Consider the following 27,957-nt stretch of genomic DNA (forward strand, 5'->3'; position numbering starts at 1 on the left):
GGTTCAGTACCCTGCATTATTCACCCAGTTGTAAATAAACTCTTTACCGAACAATACCATCTCCTGAATTGCTTTCTGCATGTGGGTCAAATCCATGGCTGCACGGTGGTGCAGTTGGTAGCACTGTTGCCTTGCAGCAAGAAGGTCCTGGGTTCGATTCCTGGCCAGGTCATCCAGGTGATGAGGACATCCCGGTTGCTTTAAAAAATACCTTCAGCACATCAGCATTGTAGGGTTTGACTCTGGTGTTTGTTGTCTCCTTTTTGATAATAACCTACAGTCAATGGGTTTCAGATCAGTCAAGATCGCTGGCCAGTTAGGCACAGTGATAGTGCTGGGTCCTGCTGAAAAATTAAATTGGTATCTCTCTTGTCAGCAGAGGGAAATTGTTCTAAAATTTCAAGGAAGGCAGCTACCTTTTTCTACCTCATTTTTTCTTCCACTAAACTTTCCATTAACATGGTTGAAAACAGCACTCTGTGAGCAGCCAGCTTCTTCAGCAAAGGGTCTCAGTGTCAAGTAGGCAATCTTACCCATGACTGTGTTTGATCATAACTTAACATTTTTGTAAGAAAAAAAAAATCTTTATTGATCTTATACAACTATCCAATTAACTAGAAACTCAATTTTGGTCTTCATCAGCTGTAAGCGATGATCACCAAAATGAACAGAGATACTGGAAATACTGTTCACTAATTAACTTTTCAATTGTTAACACAATCCAGAAGGAAAAGCCATAAAAGGTCATTCCTAAAGAAACAAGCTGTTCAGGGTGTTACATTCAAGTATATTAATGGAAGATTGTGCGAAAAGAAAAAAACTTTATGAAAAAAAAAAAAAACAAGGATAACCATTAATCATAATTAAAAATAATTACAAATAAATGCCTGCAGTAATGCACTCAGTGTGTAATACATTTTTCTAAAAAGCCTTTTTGAATTTTGTAATTGGAGTGAAGTAATTTTCTTTTTTTAAATTCCATACCCCTGCAAACTCCAATTTTAGGACTTTTAAAACAGTTTTTATAACAGAAGGTAGGTTTTAGTCCAGTTACATCTAAATAAATTAGAATATCAGTGAAAAGTTAACTCATTTTGCTAAATTAATTTAAAAAGTAAAACCAATACATGCATTTATTAAAGGGAGTAACATTTTCCAAGTGTTTATTTCTGTTCACTGATGATTCCAGCTTATAGTTAATGGCAACAGGAATTTCAGTTTGTCAGATAATTATATTACATAAAACCAATAAAAAAAATTATTTTTCACACAGGTAATATTACCATGTGTTGGTTTACAACATCACAGGGAAGATTGCTGACCCAACAGCTGACTAGCAGACAGCCAATAACACCTTTTACAAGGAGGTAAGCCACAAAAGATCATTGGTAAACAAGCAGGTTGTTCATAATGTGGCATCCAAGCATAATAATGGACAGTTCAGAGGAAGGAAAGAGTGTGGTAGGAAAATGTGTACAAGCAACAAGGATAACCATGATGATCATTTGAACAGTAATAAACAACTGATATAAATCCTTCTGTGTATAATGAATTTGTATGATACATGAGATTCACTTTTTGAACTGAATGCCTGAAATTAATGTATTTATTGAGATGCGCCATTAGGTTTGTATGTAAAGGTAAAATATTTTTGAACTCCATTTAAACTTTAGTTTTTCCACGCTCTTACTTAATCAGTCCAATTTGATTAAATCTTGGCCATTTATTTGTTTCAAATTAGCATTTTCAAATTTCTTTTTCTTTTTATATTGTTGTCGGGTTTTTAATGTGCCTTTATTTAGCTTTTCTTTCCCGCAATGAACTGGACTTTGAATCATCTTGTCTTTGAAGGGTGCTTTAAAAACAAACTCGCCTTGTGGGACAAATCTTATGAACACAAATAATAAAAATGTTGGAAAGAGGTAAAGGTACAATTATTATACCTGTCTAAATGATCTGTTTTGAAGTTTCAAATCAAATATTTAATTTATTTACTTAATCTTATTTTATTCTTCTGTAAAAAAAAGAAAAAACATACGCTGATATCAAGCTGAATAATTATGATGCTGAATAATTATGATTTATTAGTTACCCTCTTCACCATCGCAGCAGGCTGCTCTCTGAGACCCTGTAAAGGAGGGGGTGACGAGGTCCAGAGTTCAGAGTTTTCGTGACTTGTTTTGCTCTACAGCGACCTCAGCGCGTTGCATGACTGCTGAAAGTGAAGCCTGAGTGGCAGATTGCATGACTCCAAAGCTCCAACATCCTCGCAATTACAGAAGCTATAGCGCGCAAATATGTGTACCTTCGTGCAGGCAATGAGTGGGGGGCGGAAAAAAACTCGAGCTTTTCGCTCTTTGTTCTACAAGTTTAAAACCTTTGTGTCTTTTCCAGAGGCTACAGCCTTCGCGTGACTTAACCAAGCAGATTTGGGATTGTCCAGAAGACCAAGACCCTCCCCTCTGGACGGTAGCAGGCTTCTCACGCAACCTGCAGCACCAGGGGCGCAGCGCCGGGGCGCACGGATAAAGAGACCCTGCAGTTCAACCCATGCACACCCCCCAGGGGATCTAGAAAGCGCTGCGAAATGCAGACCTAATGGCACTGAATACTGAACAAATTAAGTTTCGTCTGTTTGACTATATTTAAAGGAAAAAGTCCGTTGCCGAGGCGGTTTGGTCCCAGACTGTTTAGGCAATAAATAATATATATATATATATATATATATATATATATATTTATTATTATTTTTATCTGTCATTTTACAACTTTCTGAAGAGAATTTTAAATGTGTTCAAATCAACCAGTAAGGGAGGCAATATAACCCCCTCAGTTGGGAAAAACATAGTTTGACAGCTTTTTCCGAAATAATAAACTCCAAATAAATAAATATTCTCCTCTGATTCCTTATCCTATTTGTGGTCAACCTGCCTCATTGTAAAGCAATGTTCTTTCTATTTAAATAATGTAATCTTGTCAAAATAGCCTTTTTCTACACTACTGCACTATAGGTTTTCTGATTTTAGACGTCATGTTAATTCAAATTATGTTGCTTAACACGCACAAAAAAATCCTAAGAAAAATTGTCCACATATTTAAACAATTACAAGGTTATATGTATCTTGTAAAACAGGAACTAAGAAGAAGTAATTTAGTATATAAATCTTTTCAATGTTGTGGTTTGAGCCACAGAATTCTCCACATAGACAGAATATTTAAGTAACACTTTATCTGAAGGACAAATATATTTAGATTGTCCATATTTTTTGCCCTGCAATGGACTGGCGACCTGTCCAGGGTGTACCCTCTCGCCTGTAGACTGCTGGAGATAGGCACCAGCTCTCCCGTGACCCACTATGGAATAAGTGGAATAGAAAGTGAATGAATGAATGTGTCCATATTTTCTTTACCTCAACACCAAAAAAGTTAATATATGTCAGTAAATTGATTCAGAAAGCGAAACTCATAGATTAATTACACAGTAGGTGGTGTATGAAATGTTTAGTTGTGATTACGAGTTGCAACTAACGATGGCCCAAAATTAGAATATTAGATTAATATAATAAAGGATTATGAATACAGAAATATCAGCCCACTGACAGCTATATGTACTGTATATGTACCCTAACCCTAAGCAGTCAACGCATGGTCTGAACTTGTTTTGCATGAATTTCGGCACCAATGCAGTGTGGCATTGGTGCCGTGGTGCTGCTGAAGTATTCGGAAACCAAGGTTGCTTTATTAGCAGCTATTAGCACATCTGCATGTCTGGGTCTGGTGTTCATCTTCTTCTTGACCAAAGTTTCTTAATAAGGTTTAGGTCAGGAGACTTTACGGACAGTGATACCAGGGTATCAAACACAGTGATACTATGGTTATTAAGGCAGGCATCGGGGAATTTGGCAGTGTGTTCAGGTGCCAAGTCCTCCAGCAAGATAAAATCAGTGTCTCCTTAAAGCTTGTCTGCAGAGAAAAGAATGAAGTGCTCCAAACTTTCCTGGTAGTCAGCTGCCCTGATTTTGGACTTGACAACATCAGCAGATTACATGGCTCCCCGGGTCATCACTGACTGTGGAAATCTCACACTAGACCTCAAGCAACCAAAAGTTGCTTTCATCTGAAAAAAACATTGATTTGAACCACTTAGCAACAGTCCAGCCATTTTCTCCTTAACCCAAGTAAGATACTTATGACAATTTCTGTGGTAATCCCAAAGTTTATTCTTTGGGCACCTTTTTCTACCACATGTTTTCCTTCCAATAAACTTTTCACCATTATGCTTTGATACAGCTCTGTACAAACAGCCATATTTTTTTTGAAATTATCTTTTGTGGATTATCCTCCTTGTAGAAGGTGTCAATGCCTAGTCAAGTTAGCAGTCTTTTCAATGATTGCATAAGCTGGCCATAAAATAACATTTCTTTATTAGAAATCAATTTGTATGGTTCTTAAGAAATATAATTTTTAAGTAACTAAGTTTTGAGTTTTTGCTTGAAAAATGTCTATGTTGATACTTGCAAACTTCTAACGTCTTGCCCAGCACTGGTCCAACAGATAAAAAAACGTGCACTTTTACATCGCATCTCAGCTAAGGGGAGAAAAAGTTTAAATAAATAAAAACAAAAGTAAAGCTGAGAAACAGCTTGATGGTCTTAAAATTCACATTTTTTTAACCATTTACGTTTTTTGTTTTTTGTTTCAAGTTGGAACGGTAAGCCACTCATTGCACATTGCTTAATGTAATGAACTCGTCTGCCCTTGCGCTCCGACAGCAGTGCCGCCTGCTCCCCCTCCCTATCTCTGCCCAGCATCCTCCTCGAAAGGGAGGGAACAGTTTGATCACTGCGCTCTCACGCAACTGGTCAATCTTTAACTCTAGCACAGATCATTCAGGTACAAGCACGCAATGACATCCTTTTTTTTTATCAGCACTGTGTTGCCGTGCATGGAAAAGGCAGGCATACCAAGCAGTCCTGTTCTCACTTCCAAATCTGCGAGGTATGGTAGAAAGTTTTCTTGATATCACTACAATCACAAGCAAATAACCCATTAGGTCCAATTAAGTCAGCTTCATTGTTTATGCGAGAAAGCGTCGAAAGGATATCAAGAAGCTCCTTCATTGGACATGAACTCCTCTGCGGTTATCCTGACAGAAAACACTCGTATGAATAAAGTCTCTGCGTCGGCAAATAGCCTACCTGTACAAGCCGAAGTGCATCCAAGTGGATAAAATCTGCAACTCATACCACATGAAAATACCGAAAAGATTGCACAGAACATATAAAGCAGATACTGCAAACTCTGAACCACCTGCAAAACAAGTGCATGATGATTATGATTTGAACTGTGTTATTGCAGATCAGACATTAATTTGCAGCCTGCCTTTGACATGCGCACCTACACTTGAAAAACGCGGCAGACACTTTGTAATGCACGCAAATTGTGTAATGAAAGGACCACACACAGACACACCCACCAACTTTTTTTCTGTTCCAAACTTCATTCATGGCGGAGAATTAAAGAGAGACGCAGAGATAGGGGAGGGGAGATGATGTCACCAACAGTGGCCAATCAGATTATATTGCGCTCTATAAATTATAAATCCACTCGCGGTTTTGAAGACATCAGCAACATTAAGGACACCTTTGCAAAACTTTTTTTTATGTTGTTGGAAACGCATCTCTGGGATTAGAGTGCTCTTCTTTTTATCATTCCACAACAGGTAAGATTATTACTTGCATGATAGAAGCTATTTCTAAAAAAAGAAGCAAGATTGAGAGGATTCTTTAATACACAGCTGTAGTGTAAATTAGTAATATGCACATACTATATGCAGTTCTTCAGCTTGGAATTTATAAATTATGTCCTAGACACCTATGTAAAACTGTACATAGTCTAAAGGATGCAAAGATATTTACTGTGCAACAGGTCTAGAGTGAAACACATGGCACGGTTCTCACTTACTTCAGTCCTCACCGTGTGATCAATATGTTGCAACACTTCTTTCTTCTCTCTGTCAACACTGATCTAATGCCCCTCCTATTTAATTTACAGGTTAAGCAGAGAACAGAGAAAGTTGTCATCATGGCAATAATGATACTGCCATTCATCGGAGCACTCTCAGTGTCTGAGGGTTTGATAGCCTTGGTGACGGTGTGCTTCGTCTACCTGACGCTTAAGCATTTCCACAGAGAGATCCCTGAAGGGCTTTGTCAACTCCCCGGCCCGAGCTCGCTTCCCATCATTGGGAATTTGCTAGAGCTGGGCAACAAGCCTTACCTAAGTCTTACTGAAATGAGCAAGCGTTATGGGGATGTGTTCCAGATTCAGCTAGGCATGCGTCCAGTTGTCATTCTGAGTGGCTATAAAACAGTTAAACAAGCTCTCACCAAACAGGGCGATGACTTCGCCGGTAGGCCAGACCTGTACAGCTTCAGCTTCATCAATGATGGCAAGAGTCTGGCCTTCAGCACAGACAAAGCTGGTGTTTGGCGGGCTCGCAGAAAGCTTGCCTACAATGCACTGCGTTCTTTTTCTTCACTGGAGGGAAAGCTCCCAGAGTACTCCTGTTTGCTGGAGGAGCACATCTGCAAAGAGGCTGATTACCTGATCAAAGAACTCCAAAATGTCATGACAACTGAAGGCAAATTTGACCCTTTCCGCTACATAGTTGTTTCTGTTGCCAATGTGATCTGTGGGATGTGCTTTGGCCGACGTTATAACCACCATGACCAGGAGCTGGTGGGCTTGGTAAACCTCGCCGAGGATTTTGTCACGGTGGCTGGCAGTGGCAACCCAGCAGACTTCATCCCTGCTCTGCAGTATCTGCCCAACAAATCAATGAAGAAGTTTGTAAACATCAACAACCGCTTCAACAACTTTGTTCAAAAGATCGTCAATGAGCACTATGCCACCTTTGACAAGGTACACCACACACTGAACAAGCTATAAAAAAATATTGACTCCAATCTTCTTTTCACTTTTAAGACATGGTTTACTTAACTAAAACAGCCGAATTAATTATTTCCAGGATAACATTCGTGACATCACAGACTCCTTAATAGATCACTGCGAGGACCGGAAGCTTGATGAGAATTCCAACATCCAGATGTCAGATGAGAAAGTTGTCAGCATAGTCAATGACCTCTTTGGAGCTGGTAGGCTTTACTACATGCTGAGAGGTTTTATTGAATGTAATCATTATTTTACACAACAAAGGCTTCTTCACAAATATTTTGTTTCTGTTTTTGTTGTTCTAGGTTTTGACACCATATCTACTGCTCTGTCATGGGCAGTGATGTACCTTGTGGCTTATCCAGAGGTTGAGAAGCAGCTTTTTGAAGAAATCAGTAAGTTTGAGCTTTTTCCTTAAATTTTATTCATGACATAAAATGACAAAATATTTAAATTGACATAAAATATTTAATTAAAAAAATTACTTCATTACAATTGATAATAAAAAACTTTGCTTCAGAATCACAAAATAGAACGTGATTTTATTTGTCATTAAGAAGACAATTTGTGCTGCCTCTTTTTCCACCCTGATTTCAACTATTTAACCAACTCTTTTTATTTTTAGAGGAGAAAATTGGTCTGGATCGTTCACCTGTTCTCTCTGATAGAAACAACTTGCCTTTACTGGAGTCTTTCATCCTGGAGCTCTTTCGTCATTCTTCATATCTGCCTTTCACAATCCCACACTGGTAAGATTTGTTTCTTCTACTTACTGATTAAAAAGGTTAGCTGGTAATGATATGCAGAGTATTTCATGAAGGCAAAAAAGATCAACAACGAGAAAGGATTCTCAATGGGCTGACATTTCTTTTCGATTTTGTTTTAGCTCTACAAAAGATACATCTCTGAATGGCTACTTCATTCCCAAAGATACTTGTGTTTTCATCAACCAGTGGCAGATAAACCACGACGAGTAAGTTTTTTTATAGTTTTTACTATTCGGTTCTGAACTCTTATATTTTAGTTTCCCCTGCACCAACACAGCTGTGACACCTTACATGACAGGCATTTTCTGCAAGTTGTAAACAGAAAAAAACCCAATCTACATAAATTAGGAGCAAGCCTGATTTTTTATCATTATTTTGTTGCCTTTCAGAGAGCTCTGGAAAGACCCATCTTTGTTCATCCCAAACCGCTTCCTCAATGCTGACGGCACAGAGGTGAACAAGTCAGAGGGAGAGAAGGTGCTTGTTTTTGGCTTGGGAAAGCGGCGTTGCATTGGCGAGGTTATTGCACGAAATGAGGTCTTCCTCTTCCTGGCAATTATCATTCAGAAGCTGCACTTTTACAAATTACCTGGGGAGCCCCTGGACATGACCCCAGAGTATGGCCTCACAATGAAGCACAAACGCCATTACCTGGGAGTTGCAATGAGACCTAAGGATGAGCAGTGAAACTATGCATTATTTAGAATGTAACATTCTAAAGGTGCTCTATATTGATTGTGACACTATAGATGAAGAGTTACATTAAGTGTGAGCGAAAGAAGTATCTTTCTAAGAAAGTAGGGCACTGGGTGGCCTTTATCTATAGAGCTAACGGCATTGAGGCAAGTAAACGAAATTTGCTTGATGCAGATTATAAGAGATGTCTACATTTGGGTCAATTACTTTGTAGTTTGAGACTATGCAAAGCATTATGTCTACACATTGCCTCTGCATCTAAATGAAGAACAAGTAAAAGCATGTTTTTTTTGTTTTTTTTGTTTTGCTGTGTTGTCCTGTAATCTAAAAGCAACCCATGTAGAAGTGATCAACCATACAATAAGAGTTGTTCGTCTTTTGGATGGAGAGTAAACTTTATAGGGCATTACTATGAAGGGCACTGTAATCAATACTTTGTAACAGACGTCTCTGAAGCAAACAGATATTACAGTATGATACCGTTCACATTTGTAAGCTTATTATTTTAATTTCAGTGTACTGTAAATGCCAACCCTGAAGCTATATTTCTATCCCTAAATGTGATTATGTGTATGTGTGTCTGTATTTTTTATAGGTCATTTTTTTTATGATCCAAACATTTGTTTATGTTTGAGGTGAACCACTTATTTGTGCCAAAAATGATTAATCAGGGCAGTTCAAATGATTCTGGAAAAATATCATATTGCTGTACAATTTTATATTTCTTGTATGTCATTTATTGTATAAAAATGTAAGGTTTTGAATTATTCTATGCACAGAAATAAAATAAAATGCTGTACAGATAATGCAGTTGTCTGTCTAATTTTATGCACAGACCATCACGATGTAATAACTGATTAAATGTAAACTTGATCTCTCACGTATTCTAAAACCATTCACATGCCATCAGGAAGGGGACATTTTTCACAACAAACCCACATGGTTCAGAGAGAAAGTGACGTAAAGCGACAACACAACGCGCCACTGACATTCGCTTTGCTTTCATGTTACGTACATATTTTGCAGCTAAAAATCTATATTTTGCCAACTAAAAACACCGAGGCTCATTATATAAACACTCCAGTTGCTTGAAGACAACCGTCAATGATAATGGAGATAAGTAAAAGAAACAAAGCTGTTAACTTGCGAGCTAACAGCCTCTTTGCTAGATGAGCGTCCGGACTGTGCGTCAATTTTGCCGCCATGTTGCGAGTGGCACTTTTGTTGAAATCAATACAGAAAGCTGTGCACTTCAGTTCAAATGTTTTTTTGTATGAACCAATGTTATTGTGTAGTCTTTTGTAATACACTGGGGGTCACATTAGAGAATAAATGTAAAAAGTATTTTATATAATTTTACATGTAATATGTGTCTTTAAACAATTTTTGGATGATTGTGATAGCTTTGTATTAATTTTAAACTATAATTTCAAAATATTTTCTTTAAATGGAGGCACTCCTGTGGATGTATTATGGGCAACCCATCACACTACTTGTGACATGACTGGAAAATAAGATATTGGGAGGAGAATTGTAGACCTCCACAATTATTTGCACATTTTAAGAACACAGAAAGACCCAGCCATTGTACTGTTTAGGAAGGAGAAGGGTTCTATTTCCCAGAGATGGGTGTATTTTTCTGCAAAATGTGCATAACAACCCCTTGACAAAAGCAAAAAACTGGTATGAGAGTACTGGTATTGAGCGTAAACCATGTCCTGTACTGATGTGGGCTGAAAGGCTACACCGAGAGCTAAAAGCCATTATTACATAGGCGCCATAAAAAGCCAGATTACATTTTGTAAATGCACACAAGGACAAAGACCTTTTTTGGGGACCTGTACAATAGTATGAGGAAACAAAGGAGTTTGGCCATTATTACCATTATCACATTTGGAATAAAAAGGGGGAAGCTTGCAAGCCTGAGAACATCATCCCAACTGAGAAGTACAGGGGTGACAGCATAATGTTGCTGGTGTGTTTTGTGTGGGTTGCAGGAGGGACTGGTGCACCTCACCCGATAATGGGCATTATGTGGAAAAACACTAATTGAACCAACTTCTTAGGACACCAGCCAAGAAGTGAAGTCCCTGATCTCAAAAGAGTCCTATTGGAAATTGTGGGCATAGCTAGAATTGTGTGTGTGAGCACGGCAGCCTACAAACCTGAGGGTTTGTAGCCTGCATTACAAATTGTCCACCTCGTTCTTCGAGGGTTGTGAAACTGATCAAATGCCATGTCATTCGCTGTCTGTACAAATCCCAGTGATCTCGCCCCACTAAAAGGCCATGACTTATAGCACCTTTCAAAATTATTCAGACCCCTTGAACAATTTCAAATTAAATTACCTTTATTCTAAGCACATTTGGGGGGTTTGTTGTGACAGACCAACACAGAGTTTGTGATTTTGAAGTTGAAGGAAAATAATTTATGGTTTTTTAAACTTTTTACAAATGAAAATCTGAAAAGTGTGTCATGCACTTGTATTCTTGCCCGTAGATTAGTCCTTTGTTGAACGACATTTCACCTTCAAAGTTTAGTCAGTAAAGTTTGATATCATCTGTGAAAACCAATCTGGTAAAAGGTAACCTCTGCCCCAACCTAAAATCTTTTTCAGCCTCAAACAGGTTTATTTGATAAGAGTTCTTTTAACACTTTTTGAAAGAGATTAAAAGAGCAATGTATTGTCTTCATTGCAGGTTTCAGTTAAATGTGCTAATAAGATCATGCTAATGTGAATGTTTAGCTGTAGGACAGGAAAACTTTGTCCATTTATTGCAGTAAAGGCAAACCGAGATCTTTGTTTAACAATGTTTAGCCATGTGATATCAACTCGTGCTTTAGTCTAAATAAATGAGTGACATTGTGTGCAGTTCAACAGTAGCCCTAGCCAAAACATGCTATTGTTCATATTGAACTTTAGACTGTCCAGTGGAGGGAAGTTTGGACCGGTGCTCTGCAATGGTGCCTAATTTAGTCATGTTGTCATGTCATGTTATGTTGCTGTTGCTTTGACTGCAGACTTCACAAGATCATCAGATAATCAGTTACTATTGATGCACAGTGGAAAATAATTAACTGATAATAAAATGTTCTAATTTGTTGTTTTAAATTGTATTTTATTTTTTTCACCGAGAGTTTTCACTATCATGTTGTCTTTATATTTTCATTGTAGAAAAAAGTTTAAATCGACGTGGGATTTCAAACTATTATATCCTAAATCAAACAGTTATGCTTTTAAAGTTGAATTGAGCAATTTTTAAATCCCAACTGGGTTTGAGTTATTGAAAAAAAAAGTGAAATGGAACGTGATAAATTGCCACAGTCCAGCTGCTTTGACACATGTTGGCAATGGCCTTCTAGGTTGTGCATGTAGCTGTTAAAATTAAAAAGTATAACTGAACTTTCTGATTAAATCAGCTCAGAGCTGTATTTCCTGCCCTCTACATCAGTCAGCAGGAATTCTGTTTGGGCAGCTCTTTGGCCTACAGTATGTTAAAGGCGGTTCACTTTTTAATTCCCTATCACCAAAAACAATAGATGAGTAACAGCAGCTAAGGGACACTGTGTGATTTTCTGCGTTGTAGCAAAATTAATCTTTTGTGCATTATAATTAATTATGATTATAATAATAATTATAATGAAAACACAATAATTTTTTTCTTTTTTATTTAATGACGAAGCCAGTCTGTGTTTGTAACTTTGTGTGTGTGTGTGTGTGTGTGTGTGTGTGGTTCAAATTGAGAAATATTAGTTTGGGACCGAACATGACCTCCCCACCATAAGATTCCCATAGCGTGCTAGAGGCTTGTACCACAGTTCCTCTTTACAATATGTGTGTGACTAAAATCAATAAACATTCCCCCTCCCTCTCTGTGGCTGCTCCTAAAGCCTTGCTTTCTGCCTCTGTGCCCTCATGTCCTTTCTCTCCCTATCTCCCTGCCCTCACTCACTCTTGGCCCACATAGGAAACCAACACTCCCTCCCAGACAGGAAGCCAAGTTGCTTGGAAGGCTGAAGTGATATCAATTGTGGAAGCAATGTTTACCTTTTGAGTTTTTTTTTTTAATCTCTTGTTCACAGGCTGGTGGCCAGGGAGCTAATGCTTAAATTGCATGAGTCCAAAGTGCTGAGTGGCTTGGGCAGGGCTGGTCCTTTCACACGCAATGCCATGCTCCCAAGAAGCCCCCAGCCACAAAGAAGGAAAATGGGGTGGGCTGTTGCTTGTACAACATCACAGATTCCAGAAATGGTTTCTAAATATCAGCCATTGATCTCTTTGAGAGAGTGGAATGGGAGTTTAGAAACTGGCTGTTTTGTTGGATGATCCAAAGGCCCACTGAGGCAGAGGCAAATTCCACCAGACAGGCAAGAACTGGGGTTTTGATAGGGCAGAAGGTAGACTGTAATATCATTACCAGGACACAGGTTTTGTCCATGAAGTTAAAACTATACAGTGCCTTGCGAAAGTACTCGGCTCCCTTGAACCTTTCAACCTTTTGCCACATTTAAGGCTTCAAACATAAAGATATAAAATTCTAACTTTGTGAAGAATCAACAACAAGTGGGACACAATCGTGAAGTGGAATGAAATTTATTGGATGTGTCAAACTTGTTTAACAAATAAAAAACTGAAAAGTGTGGCGTGCAATATTATTCGGCCCCCTTGCGTTAATACTTTGTAGCGCCACCCTTTGCTGCAATTACAGCTGCAAGTCGCTTGGGGTTTGTCTCTATCAGTTTTGCACATCGAGAGACTAAAATTCTTGCCCATTCTTCCTTGCAAAACAGCTCGAGCTCAGTGAGGTTGGATGGAGAGCGTTCATGAACAGCAGTCTTCAGCTCTTTCCACAGATTCTCAATTGGATTGAGGTCTGGACTTTGACTTGGCCATTCCAACATCTGGATACGTTTGTTTGTGAACCATTCCATTGTAGATTTGGCTTTATGTTTTGAATCATTGTCTTGTTGGAAGATAAATCTCCGTCCCAGTATCAGGTCTCTTGCAGACTCCAACAGGTTTTCTTCCAGAATGGTCCTGTATTTGGCCCCATCCATCTTCCCATCAATTTTGACCATCTTCCCTGTCCCTGCTGACAAAAAGCAGGCCCAAACCATGATGCTGCCACCACCATGTTTGACAGTGGGGATTGTGTGTTCAGGGTGCATGTTTGACAGTGGAGATTGTGTGTTCAAGGTGATGAGCTGTATTGCTTTTACGCCAAACATATTGTTTTGCATTGTGGCCAGAGCACCTTCTTCCACATGTTTGGTGTGTCTCCCAAGTGGCTTGTGGCAAACTTTAAACGAGACATTTTATGGATATCTTTGAGAAATGGCTTTCTTCTTGCCACTCTTCCATAAAGGCCAGATTTGTGCAGTGTACGACTGATTGTTGTCCTATGGACAGACTCTCCCACCTCAGCTGTAGATCTCTGCAGTTCATCCAGAGTGATCATGGGCCTCTTGGCTGCATCTCTGATCAGTCTTCTCCTTGTTCGAGATGAAAGTTTAGAGGGACGGCCGGGTCTTGGTAGATTTGTTGTGGTCTGATACTCCTTCCATTTCAATATGATTGCTTGCACAGTGCTCCTTGGGATGTTTAAAGCTCAGGAAATCTTTTTGTATCCAAATCCGGCTTTAAACGTCTCCACAACAGTATCTTGGACCTGCCTGGTGTGTTCCTTGGTCTTCGTGATGCTGTCTGCGTTTTGAACAGAACCCTGAAACTATCACAGAGCAGGTGCATTTATATGGAGACTTGATTACACACAGGTGGATTCTATTTATCATCATCAGTCATTTGGGACAACATTGGATCATTCAGAGATCCTCACTGAACTTCTGGAGTGAGTTTGCTGCACTGAAAGTGAAGGGGCTGAATAATATTGCAAGCCCCACTTTTCAGTTTTTTATTTTATTAAAAAAGTTTGACACATCCAATAAATTTCATTCCACTTCACGATTGTGTCCCACTTGTTGATTCTTCACAAAAAGTTTGAATTTTATATCTTTATGTTCGAAGCCTGAAATGTGGCAAAATGTTGAAAAGTTCAAGGGGGCTGAATACGTTCGCAAGGCACTGTATAGGGGCTGCAGTTTATCACTTACTTTAGAAAATATGTAGGTATATCTATGTTTGTTGAGTATGTTTGTTGATTTCACTCATGCTTAAATGTTCACAGCTGGATTACAGATTGGATTTTATAAGTCAAACAAATATTGGAGAGGCAATGTAGAGCATCCAGATTCATGTTTTCTGCATGATGGAGCAGTTGTTAGCACGATTACTTTTCAGCAAGAAGGTCCAGGGTACAAATCCTGGTGTGGGGCCTTTCAGCATGGAGTTTACATGTTCTTCCCTTGCATTTGTGGTACTCCGCTTTCCTCCTACAGTTCCTCCTAACAATATGCATGTTAGATTAATTGGTCTCCCTAAATAGCCCTTAAACGTGATGTGTGAGAGTGTGTTACTCTGTGTTGCCCTGTCGGAGACTGGCAGCCTGTCTAGAGTGTACCCCACCTCTCATTCAATCACTGCAGGAGATAAGCATCAGGCCCGCCACGATCCTGCAAGGATAAGTGGGTGTAGAGATTGGATGGATGGATGTTTACATTTTGATAGCGGACCCACGTGTCCACACTAGCAATGAACGAGTATCAGATGCCTTCTCCAAGTATTTATACAGGCTTTTCATATTTAGTCACATTACAACCATAAACTTCAACATATTTTATTGGGATTTTATATGAAAGACCTACAAAAAGCAGCACATCATTGGCATGCTTATGTATTTGTCCCCTTTAATAGTGATAGCCATAAATAAAATCTTGTGCAATCAGATGCCTTCAGTTCTCCTTTTTGTAATTTAAACTTAGTATAAGTAGAGCTGTTCTGTGAAGGGCTTAGAGATATTTTTAGAGAGCCTTAGTGAACAAACAGCATCATGGACAAAAAGGGGGTGAAGGGATCAAGGGGTAAAGATTAAAACACGATTTGGTTATATATCCCAAGGTTTGAACATATCACAGAAACCAAAAATAAAAAAGATATTGCACAGCCTCCAACCAAGACATGTAGGGCTCTGGTCAGAGGAGTCCAAAGTGAAACATTTTGGTCAATATGCAACACTCTTTGTGTGAGAGAAAACTAACACTACAGGTTACCATAATGATGGGAAGATGAATGGAGCAAAATACAGGCCAGTCCTGCAACCTGATGTAGGCTGCAGTCCGTATAACCAGATCTATAAAAGGGTTGTTTAGATTTTCTTGTGTTAGAATGGCCCTAAATCCAATTTAGAATGTGTGGCTTCGTAAAAATGTATGCACACAAATGCTCCCAATCCAATCTGATTGAGCTTGATCTGTTTTGTAAAGAAGAATGGGCTATAATTTCGGTCTGTAGATATGCAAAGCTGGTAGAGAGACACACAAAAGACCTGCAGCTGTAACTGAAGTATAAGGTGAGTTTACAATATATTGACTAAAAAGGAAAGAATAAATATTCATGCCAAACTGTTCACATTTTAATTGTAAAAGACTGAAAAGTTTCAAAATGTTGAAATATTGGAAAAACAAATGTTAAAACGTTCATGTGGTAAGGAGAGTTTTACAGGGCCTATTGGTGTATTGTAGGAAATTAATTTTGCCTGCTCTACTTTAAGGAGCTTGCTGTTAGCCCCAACCATTATTCCCACCATGTCATTTCTGCATCTTTGAGAGGAAGACTTTATGGGTATGGGTCATTTCACATCATACATTTAATTGCATTACTGTTTCCAGTGCCTCATCATTGATAAATCCCTGTGCAATATCATCCCATGTTCAAAATAACCATGTTTTTTTAGCTTATTGCATGTAGTGATCTGAAACACAATTTTATCTTAAAGGATGTAACTAAAAATCAAATGTTACATGGAAGAACTACTGGAAAAATACAAGATGAATAAACCAAGACAGAGTAATTTATCACAAGTTTTCTTTGAAGTGCCTTGTTAGAGTTCGAGTAAAATAAAACCTGTTTTATTTTTGCAATTATGTGTTCTGCAGCAAAATTCCATCATAACCCCTGTGTGCTTGTACAAATTTGTGTTGGGAAGGTTGTTTGAAGTAAAATCAGTGTCTGCCTACGGTACATGTTATTCATTATCCTGTTTGACTTGGAGCTCTGCCCAGTTCATTCAGATTTTGATTCATAGCATGACAAAACACTTCCTTGTAAATAAAGACATTGCTGGTTTGTGGTAATGAGGACACTCGTTTCTGTCCCTGTTCACACAGGTGAATTCACTAACCCACCACAGTTTCACTGACATGTTGGAAAGACCTCATTTTGCTTGCTTCTTGTAATTCATCATGTTTAATCAAAAACATCCACACTCTTTACTGTATTAAAAGTGAAATTATGTGCACTGGTTTGTTTTTATTGTTTTTCGAGCATTAATACAAATACTTCTTTCATGTTGACGTACCACCACAATGCTAAATGATTGTGATTTTTCATGTTTGGGGGGAAAATAATCACATACATTTGGTTTGGCCAGAAATAAACTAACAGTTTGCCACCAGCATTGTATTTGCAGTATACAACAAAATAGTTTCTCGGTATCTTGCGTGAGAGAGGCCAAAGTACCTGTCACATTGACAGTAGCGTGTGACTGTGCCTTTCTGTCTCCTGGCTAGCGTGAGAGCTGAGATGATTGGAGTTGAAGGCCAGGTTTTTCCAGTTTTTATTTTTTTTCTCTCTTAGTTCATTTTGCTTTTTTGTTTGTGCTTACATTTATGTAAACTTTACTGAGTGCCACTCAGCCAGCTACTGCATGTTCAGTGTGTGAGCTGGATTTTGCTTTCTGTTGGTAACTATTTGCCTGTTTCTGTGAGAGTATAAAGAGTTAGCAGTCACAATCAGAGAAAGATAGTGACTTAGAATTTAAAACATTTGTATATTGTAATGTTGTTTGAATTGTGCCATGTGTGGAAAAAGATGGTGGTTTTATAATTCATCAACTGGAAAAATGTGATGTTGCCACCCCAAAGCAATGAATAATAAAATTTGATGCTGTTATGTAATTTTAATAAAGATGTTTTTGAGAATACATTTTTAGAGAAAAAAAATATTTTTATTTCTAGATTTTCAATTTTTCTCTTCTCATTTTGAAAGTACTTCTTATGTATTAGTTTATATATTATTTTAGGATCATCATCCATCCATCCATGCATCCATCCATTGTCTATCTCGCTTATCCTTGCAGGGTCTTGCAGCATTCCTCATCATTGGGTTATGACCTTGGGTCTACATGGTACAAACTTGAAAAACAAGTCAGAAATTTAATTTGGCCCTAGACCATTTAGTGATTTATAGACCAATAGCAGAAATTTTAAATCAATCTTTTTACAAACAGGGAGCCAATGCAGTGATTTAAGAACCAGTGTGATATGATTATTTTTTCTGATGCCCTTCAGGACCATAGCAGCAGTATTTAAAATGAAGTGTAGCTGCATGAATGAGAGACCAGTTAAGATGCCATTACAATAATCTAACCTGTTGACAATAAAAGCACACACCAGTTTTTTTGGGTCCTGTTTTGATAGAAACCCTCTATTCCAGCAATGTTTTCAAGATGATTGTAAGCTGATTTAATAACAGACAATGTGGTTAACTCTAAAAGGACACCAATGTTTCTTGCATGTTGTCAAGTTGAGCACTGATCTTTCACTTTGCATTTTTGGAACCAAAAACAATGACTTCTGTCTTATCGGCATTAAACTAGACCTGTTTCATGTTATATACCAGTTGTTTAAAGTTCAGATAAATTGTGCTTCGTGTCATCGAAGTCAGCAGCAGCAGCAATATTTGTTCTCCTGAAAATGAACACAGAATTTATTACCTTATGATAACAAAGCCTCTGGAGACCAGCATTGAGCAAACCATCAGGACTTAAATGAATAATTGCCTTGCAAAAACAAAAACTAAAATCTCCTGATGATTGTGTGTAAATGCAATGCTTTCAAAATACAGAAATCAATAAAAAAAAATAACAGCATATTTACATATATCTTGTTATTACACACAAGTAATTTTTTACTTGACTCTTGGTATTCAGTCTGTCACACATAGGCCAGTTATGTTTTTTGGGATGATATAAAATACTTTCTCTTGTGCAGGTTTATCTGAGAACAGAGGGCTGAAACTCATTGATAAATATTGTCTATATAAGGCATTATTTTTGCATATTATGTTTTTATAGGTTATTGTACTAATGTGCTGTTGCTAGTGAATGTGGTAGAAAATCTAAAAAATATTCAAATGGTTGTTTTTTGACACAGTAATTGATTTAAAGACAGTTTTTAAAGTTGCTGAAAATACAGCAGATAATTATAATTGTATCAGTGATTATATATATGAGCTGTTTCTACATCAGGACTAGGCATGGACCCGCAGGAAATCCTCACAGCATGATTATTAAAAGTGGGGAAATTAATTTTCTTCTATCTTCATCTGGGTCTTTAAAATTATAGAAAAAGGAAAATCAAAAATGGAGAAACGTTCAATTTTGCACACTATTTTCACTCCTACTTTTTCCTCAGAAGGTGCGTTAGATTTTTGGACATACTGTTTATTTTGGATTAACACAATTTTTCCACTGTGTACTGCTGTCCAAAGCTGAACCAACTCTGGCCAAGAGGAACGTCTGGTTATGTAAGAACACTGTTTTGACAAGCACAGTAGGGAAGGATAACTCCATTTCTTGTTAGATGGTGAAAACCTTTTTGGGAGGCACCGGAGACACAGCAATATGTTAGCTCCTATTTCTTTGAAAGAATTATCTGCAGTGTTTTCTATTGAACACAAAATTAAAGAAACTGCTCAGTGTTGTTGACCGTGTTTTGCAAAGAATTTGTCTTCATTAAATCTTTGTAAAGCAAATAAGTTCATTTTGTTCTGTCTTTACCAAGACTTGACTTCAGTGTGACGTTGTGAAAAGTTATTTCTTCCAGGTGAACACATTCACTCTCTCCTTTAAACCTTAGTGAGGATGATAATAATCCAAAGTGTGAAGGGATCCACCTATATGTTTTGAAGCTTCTCACAAAATGAGGCTAAATTGCAGTAGATGCATTGGAGAAATCAAATAATGTGATCATGTAATTGCAGATATATAACAATGCACTAATCTTTAAACAGAAACCACATTTTAGTGAACATAATGTGATGTCGTTTCTTGCGAAAGTATTTTTACTTTTTCACATGTTTTCCTGTTATAACCACAAACTTCTCAGTGTCTAATTGGGATTTCATATGATAGACCAAAACAAAGTAGTGTATAATTCTGACAGGAAAAAAAAAACAAATCTGAAAAGTGTGCTGTACTTTTGTATTCAGGCCCATTTACCTTGACACACCTAAATAAAAATCAGTTCAGTCTTCAGAAGTCACCCAATTGGTAAATAGGGTCCACTTATGTGTAACTATTCCATCTCACTGAGTACTGCTCAATGCATCATCTGAAAAAAAGTATGGCACAGCTAAAACCCTTCCAAGACATGACCATCCAACGTAACTGACAGGTCACGCAAGGAGAGGATTAATCAGAGAAGCTGCCATAGTGCTTCTGACGTATTAGTCCTGCACTCCATAGGAGGTCATGTTTGCATCACCCTGAAAACACCAGCCACAGGGTGAAACATAGCAGCGCAAGCACAATGGTGTGAAGATGCTTTTCTTCATACCTCAAAATGCTTCAAGCTGTAATTGTAATTTACTGTACTTTTTAGATTTTTATTTGTAAAATATAGGAACAAACGTATAATTTTCCTTCCACTGATCACATCAAATCACAATAAAATACATTAAAGTGTGTGGTTGCAACATAATAAAATGTGGAAAAATTTCAAAAAGAGTATGCAAGGCACAGGATGTTAGGACAAAGAGACTATCTTAGTTATTTGTATTATTGTCTTGTTTCTCATAGATTATGTCTCTGTTTCCCTTGAGAGTTGCTTCTTTTTGCGCAGTATGAGGTTAAAGTGAGAAGTATGGGATGATAAACTGATGTTCTCATTTTAAAGGAGGGAAGAGGAATTATAGCCACCTGTAAGGTATGTAGGATAAGTCCAACTTTTTATTTTCTGTAGTGAAGCATTTGATACGCCTTTTTTAAGCATATAGAGTGAGAAGCATGGTTTAAATATACAGGGAATATCCCTGTAAAAGTACTATACTCCTGATTACTGTTTATCATGGCTCAACTACTGATCTCCCATGTCTCTTCTTGTGTAAGCTAACAGAAATGATGGTCTGTCCACTGTTACATAAATTCATTCCAGGATTCTTAAATAAGTGACCAATGTAGACACAAGAGAAGGAAAGGTTACAAAAACACATGCCACAGTGCCAAATCTCAAGGTATGAGAGAGTTGGTATAGCAGAGAAATGTTTGTAGTAATGCAGAAAGGGCTGAGGGCTGCTGTGTCAGCATGTGCAATTCAGACATCACAGCCAACAAGGTTAAAAGTCCTTATATTCTAGAAAATGTTTGTGGATCCAAAGGTCATGTGGAACAATTTGAAGAACCAAATGTATTACACAAATTTCAGTTTTCTTTTGGAGGTTTAAATCCAGTGACGTGCACATCTACCGCTCGGCCTGTAGGCTGAAACAACAGTCAGAGACCTGTTCCAGACCCGAAGGCGCAGGGATGCGACCCTCTCATCTACTGGGGTAAATCCCAACATGAGACGACTGAGCTGGGGGGCAACAAGCCAGAACCGTGCAGGGCTAAGGTAAGTATTGCATTTATTTTGGACATCAAGGTCCCAGAGTCTTGAGAAAACGTGGAGGGGCACAGTCAGTGATGCTTTGGGGAGACATGTCATCTTCTGTCAATGGTCCAATGTGATCTACCAGGAACCTCTAGAACACCTCATGCTTCCCTCTGTTGACAAGCTAAATGGAGATACTGATTTCCTTTTCCAGCTTGGCTTGGCCTCTGTCCACACTAACTTAATGGCCATGGTATTGCTTTGTTGGACTGACCAGCAAACTGGCCAGATCTAAACTCCAAAGTATTGATGAGATGAAGATAAGAGGCACCAGACCAGAACAATGAGTTTCACCTTTTGAATTTAATGACTTATCAATAAAATGTATTAGGACGCACACACACATAGATGTATTGAAACCCTCTCTGTGTTTTATTCAGAGGTGTCTTTTATGCGGGCAAATTTGGCACAATTACAACCAACATCCATTCAATTTCTTGGATGCATTTACTTCACAGATTAAACTAACTATAGCTCCTGTGATGGTGATACTAAAAAGAGGGACATTCCTCCAGAAGCTGCACGAAAAATACTGCTCAGAAAAATAAAGGGAACACTCAAATAACACATCCTAGATCTGAATGAATGAAATATTCTCATTGAATACTTTGTTCTGTACAAAGTTGAATGTGGTGACAACAAAATCACAAAAAATCATCAATGGAAATCTAATTTATTAGCCAATGGAGGCCTGGATTTGGAGTCACACACAAAATTAAAGTGGAAAAACACACTGGAGGCTGATCCAACTTTGATGTAATGTCCTTAAAACAAGTCAAAATAAGGCTCAGTATTGTGTGTGGCCTCCATGTGTCTGTATGACCTCCCTACAACGCCTGGGCATGCTCCTAAAGAGACGGCAGATGGTCTCCTGAGGCATCTCCTCCCAGACCTGGACTAAAGCATCCACCAACTCCTGGACAGTCTGTGGTGCAACGTGACATTGGTGGATGGAGCGAGACATGATGTCCCAGATGTGTTCAATCAGATTCAGGTCTGGGGAACGGGCGGGCCAGTCCATAGCTTCAATGTCTCCATCTTGCAGGAACTGCTGACACACTCCAGTCACATGAGGTCTAGCATTGTCCTGCATTAGGAGGAACCCAGGAGCAACTGCTCCTGGGTTCTTTGGCCGTGCGGCCCTCCAAAGAAATGCCACCCCACACCATTACTGACCCACCCCCAAACCGGTCATGCTGAAGGATGTTGCAGGCAGTAGATCGCTCTCCATGGTATCTCCAGACTCTGTCATGTCTGTCACATGTGCTCAGTGTGAACCTGCTTTCATCTGTGAAGAGCACAGGGCGCCAGTAGCGAATTAGCCAATCCTGGTGTTCTCTGGCAAATGCCTTTCACTTTAATTGGAGCAATTGAATCAATGATGTCCGAGATTTTAGAATGAAAGTTATCTACCAGCTCATCTACAGTGTTACAGGGCAAAGTGGAGGTAGAAGAGTAAATCTGGTTAAAGGTTTCAGCAGCACCGTCCTTAAAGATGCGTTTTCTTATCATGTCTCATTGGCAAACTGAGTCATTGCAGATGATGCTTTCAAAGATTACAGAAAAGTGGTGAGATAGGACAACATCAGTTACAGACACCTTGGAAATGTTTAGACCCTTAGTGATGATCAAGTCCAAAATATGTCCCTGTTTGTGCATTTGCTGTTTAACATGTTGAGTCAAACCAAACTTTCTAAGAGTGTCACATAGATCTATTGTACTTCTGTCTTCAGGATTGTCTATGTGAATGTTGAAGTCTCCCACAATAATTAAACAGTCATAATCAACACATGTCTCAGATAAAAGCTCATTAAAATCAGTGATAAAGTTTGTTTTGGACTTAGGAGGCCTGTAAATATTCAAGAACATGGTATTTACCTGGAAAGCCAAATATTCAAAACAGTCAAATTTGCCCAGAAATACTTTTTTACACTCTAATAAATCTTTAAACCAAATGGCCACCCCTCTACATTTTCTTTGCTGTCTGCTCTCACAAAGAAAATTGTTGTTCGGAGGCGTTGACTCTATCACAATGGGAGCTTCATTAAATTCATGTAACCATGTTTCTGTTAAAAACATAACATCAAGATCGTGTTCAGTAATGAAGTCATTGATTAAAAATTATTTTCCTGGCAGAGATCTAATGTTCAGTAAAGCCAGTTTATATGACTTTGTTGCTGATATTAATTCTGCGTCTGGTTGTACCTGACAGTTTATGGCTTTTTTTGATTGTTTATTACTGTCTCTTATCCTTTTGGGTTTGTTCTTTCTGTCACATATAAACACAGAGATTTTACAACTATCTCCTATTGGGGGCCAAAGTTTTTCCTGGACATGCTCATTTCTGATAGAGTTACCACTGGGGCCCAGACTGTATCACAGAGAAGTGATTTGAAAGTCCTGATTAGGAGGAGATAGTTTAGGAGGTGGTGGAGGTCTGCGACATTTGGAAGATGTCGGTTTAGTAGCAGGGCCTCGGCCACGGGGTTGTTGAATGGAGAAGAGGTCAGAGCTATTTGGGTCCCGATTTTAAGAGCTCTTTTCATGTTATCAGAATCCAGTAAAGCAAAATGCAGGCTCAGTGGGGAGATGGCAGAGTTCTGTGCAGTCTGGGTCGGGGTGTGGGGTGAGGGGGGGTTTACTGCCTTATTGTTGTTGATGCTCCATGTTCTCTGCTGAAGGTTGAAGCTGCTGGTGGATTATTTACTGAATAGAAGAGATTATATGTGAGATGTCTGGCTCCTGGCTTGTTCAAACAGAAACCATCTTGCTTGAAGACTTGTCTTTTTCCCCAAAAATATTAAAGTTGTCGATGAAATTCACAGGTGTGGTGGCACATGTTTTTTTCAACCACTTATTAATCATCAGAAGTCTCGAAAAAACCTCATCTCCACAGAAAATCGGTGCAAAGGGTCCGCTGAGAAACATCTTGATATTGAGACCTCCAACAATATTCAGAAGATGAGTGAAATCCTCCTTCAGTCCTTCTGATTTTTTCTTATCCACGTCATCCATGGCTCCACAGTGTATAATAAAGTTTTCTAGAGGCGCTTTTCTGTGATTGCAAGAATATTCTTTGAGATATCGGACACCACGTTACTGGTACCAATCATAACTTCTGTGATTTTCTTGTTGCATAAGTTTTTAATCCCATCCACAGCTGTGTTGCCCACTATTAGGGTTCTTGGTCCGGTGGGGCGATTTTCTCTGGCAGCTTAGGAGAAGACTGTTTAGAGTGAAGATTGTTCTCAAACCTTTTATTGTTCTCAGAAGATGGATCATTTTCCTGGTTTTCATTCTGTAGTGGAGAAAATCTGTTTTGGAGGGGAATTCCATTATTTCCAGCTGTTTCACTCCTATCAGTTGTTGTGACAGTAGCTCACTGTCGAAGTCTCCTTTTCCCAGGGGAAACGGGAAAATTTTTCTGTAATTCTGGCCATTCTAATTTATTTAATTGCTGAGAACTTCCAGTGAGTCGTCCACATTGATTTTTTGAGCATGCACCTAAAACATGCCAGGGGGTCTGCCGGTATGTTTATTCTCAGTGTTCTGATTGCCGGCTGAGTTGTTGAGCTGGCTGTCACTGTTTGGGATCACAGGCAGAGTTTAATCATCGCTGTACCCCATATTCACCTCCACATTCACTTCTAGTCGATGGATTTTCATTTCCAAAACAGCCAATTTCTGTAAACGTTTGTCGAAGTCCTCTGTGGTGAAGGGAGGCATTTTGTGCTGATTAGCTGGCGTCAACTTGTCCTTCTTTCGAGTTCGATTATAAAAACATCAAAGTCCTTTAAAAAAAAAATAATAATAATAATAATCCTTGGGAGTCGCTGGTAAGAAGTAGTTTTAGTCCAATATTTCATACTGAGCATGCATGTAGCAAGTCGCTACATGCATGCTCAGTATGAGGGATTGCTGCAAAGTCAACGCCAGTGATTGTCCACTGTCTCTACATGCTCATCCGGGAGGAGGGAATGCTGCAAGTCACTGACTGGATGCAATCTGCTGGGTTTCCTTAGACAGAAAAACTTTTTATCCAATTTGAATAAATAACTAATTCTGACTACACTGTTCAATGGTTAGGATTAATTGGAATGTATGAACCTGACTGTTATTGAAGTGCCTTGAGACAACATGTGTTGTGAATTGGCGCTATATAAATAAAACTGAATTGAATTGAATTGAATTATTTCCGTAATTTTGGCTAAGAGATAAAAAGTTAGGAGTAAAACAATGCAAGCAAGCAGGGAGCTTAGGAGAAAAGTGTCTGAGCAGGCAGAGAGGCACAAGTAGAAACACCTTTAAGTTTAAGTGTTCCTTTTATTTTTTTGAGCAGTGTATAAAGAGCAAACAAGACATGTGGCGGTGCTTGGCAGAGCAATTTCTCTGTTGCACATGTAAGCCCCTTATGCACTGGGTTCCACTGCAGTTGGCCCGCTTTGAAAGCGTTTCCATTACTGTTTTTTCCATACCGGAACTTGCTTTCTTGGTACCTGCTCCTGAGCAGGTATGATCGGACTGAGTAGGGACTACATATGAAGTAGAAAAAAAAAGAAAAGGATATCATGTCAGCTTTCTAAAGTACACCTAGGCAGGGCGCTATGTTTAATAACATCCTAAAACCAGCTGATCACACATAAAATCAGGTGTTCAGACGTACAAACATTTCCACCAAAACAAACAAAACGATACCACCATGAAACAGCGAGTTTGGTTCAGAAATCTATTGATGGTCCTTAAGCAAACCATCATCTGCAGGAGGAGGGAGCAGACAGAGAGCAGCTGTCCATAATGAGACTGCCTGCATCAGGTCAAACAGGAGGAAGACCCTGCTAAATCTGTGGAGCACGAATTTCCAAATCCAACCTAAAACTAACTTCTCTGCGGTCAAAAGTCAGTGGTTTTGCACTTTAGTGTCCTTGGTCTCGTTATTGCCATGGTGAGAAAAAAACTTCCTCATAAAGCCCAAAATTGGGCTACACTGATGCCTGGAGGCGAGGCTTCCAGCCATAGCTCCAGCTGTCACTGAGTCCATGGAAACACAACAGGCTCCATGGCTAGTAGAGCAAAACTTAGTCTCCTAAAAAGAGCCACAGGAAAAGGGGCAATGATAACAAAATAAATTAAATAATCAAATTTTTATGAAACTCAAAGCGTACAGCAATGTACATGTTGTCCATTAATGCATTCACCCTCTGAAAAAAGTGGAGGTTTTCAGTTTTGGTTCATTTAATGAACAGAGACAATAGTCTGTTATAAATAATAAATATTTTGCAGTTTGCTCTCACTGCCTCTGAACCTAACCAGTTTGAAAATGTGTTTAGATCTCAGCAAAACTGTGCATGTAAAATGTCCCAAGGATTTCCCAGAACTAAAACTGTTTTACAGTAAGAAAAAATGGAAAATCTTGCACACTTTGAAACTGCATATGCATACGTACATTAATTTTTGACTTTTGCTTTTTCAACTTTTAGGTTAACATAAATGTTCACCCTCACAGTTTTCTGGCTTTTTCTGTAATATTGTGTCATTAGGGTACAACAGCGGAGCTCAATGGAAGCAGTTGCCTACCATTTGGCAGAAAGCTGCCAAGCGGAGTGTTTTTTTCTTACCCATGCAGACAGATATGCTTCCCAGGGCTGTCATCATAATCCCCATCCTCTGTACTCTGTAATTATTATGCCGCTGTATGGCCTTACATAAACATCACCTCCAAAGCAGGAACAAACTGCAGTACTCTTGACCTGCAATCTTTGCCAGTAAACAGATAAATCACCAATGGGAGAGAGCAGAAAGAAAAACAGTGCCCAGCTGTTGGTTCCGTTGACATAACTCAGTGACATGGGGATTTGACGAGTCTTTTTCTAACCCCATTGTTTATTGTAGAAGTCTGTAAGTTTAGATATGCTATTATCTTGTTTGACTTAAGTGAAACTGCAGCACAAATAGGCCAGACAGCAGCTTGCATTGTGATCAAGTCAAATGTATCTGGTTTCTGTGATTTTATATAAACAGTGAAAGAAAGCAACTGTTCTCTGTGTTATATTTACTGTATTTTTAAATATTCAGTGCTTATAGTGCAACAATTCACAATGTTTTTGATTGATAGTTGTTTCGTGCACATTGTGCCAATAATAGGCTGCTATGCACCAGTACTCTTTCTTGTAAATACAATATGTTTCCCCATTGTGCACCAATTGACTGGCTCCCCATCGTTCTAAACAGCTCCAAGTCTCACACATGGCTCTTATCCAGCTGGCATCGGTGGCTTTCTGTCTCTGTTCGTCATGCTTGAGGGACTTTTTTCGAGCTCAGTTTATTTTAGTGTCTTTGCTTACTCACAGCCACCTGGTCGAGCGACTTGACTGTTGAGATTTGTTTCTCACAGCATCGAAAGCAGATGCGTGAATGTGTGTGAAAGGGAGGAGATGCCGTGTTTGCGCGAGTGTAGTTTTAGTAGCGGCAGAGTGTTTGAAAAGCAGTTAGTGTATCATAGTGCAACTCCTATTTCCTCTGAGCTTGGCAATCAAATCAGCACTTTGCATGACAACAAGCAACTGATATTTTCGTGCTTATTGCTCACTCTGGGATCTACATGTTCCACATTTCTGAAACACATTAGCAGACTTTGTGCAAGATGAATAAAAATACTACGAGGGGAGCAAAGATAAGGATACATTTTAGTCAAGGCCTGACTTCATTGTCTTATGTG

The 27,957-nt window shown here is 38.8% G+C and overlaps 1 protein-coding gene across 1 annotated transcript; it reads left to right on the forward strand.

Moving 5' to 3' along the window:
- Nucleotides 1–5,572: 5,572 nt before the first annotated feature.
- On the forward strand, nt 5,573–9,223 carry LOC124866438 (cytochrome P450 1A1). Its single transcript, XM_047362217.1, has 7 exons — nt 5,573–5,722; nt 6,055–6,924; nt 7,031–7,157; nt 7,260–7,349; nt 7,580–7,703; nt 7,841–7,927; nt 8,111–9,223. The coding sequence occupies exons 2-7, from the start codon at nt 6,085–6,087 to the stop codon at nt 8,406–8,408; spliced, it is 1,566 nt and encodes a 521-aa protein (XP_047218173.1). The 5' UTR covers nt 5,573–5,722; nt 6,055–6,084; the 3' UTR covers nt 8,409–9,223.
- The last annotated feature ends 18,734 nt before the right edge of the window (nt 9,224–27,957 follow it).

Source organism: Girardinichthys multiradiatus, chromosome 4 (assembly GCF_021462225.1).
Source record: "Girardinichthys multiradiatus isolate DD_20200921_A chromosome 4, DD_fGirMul_XY1, whole genome shotgun sequence".
Classification (NCBI taxonomy): Eukaryota; Metazoa; Chordata; class Actinopteri; order Cyprinodontiformes; family Goodeidae; genus Girardinichthys; species Girardinichthys multiradiatus.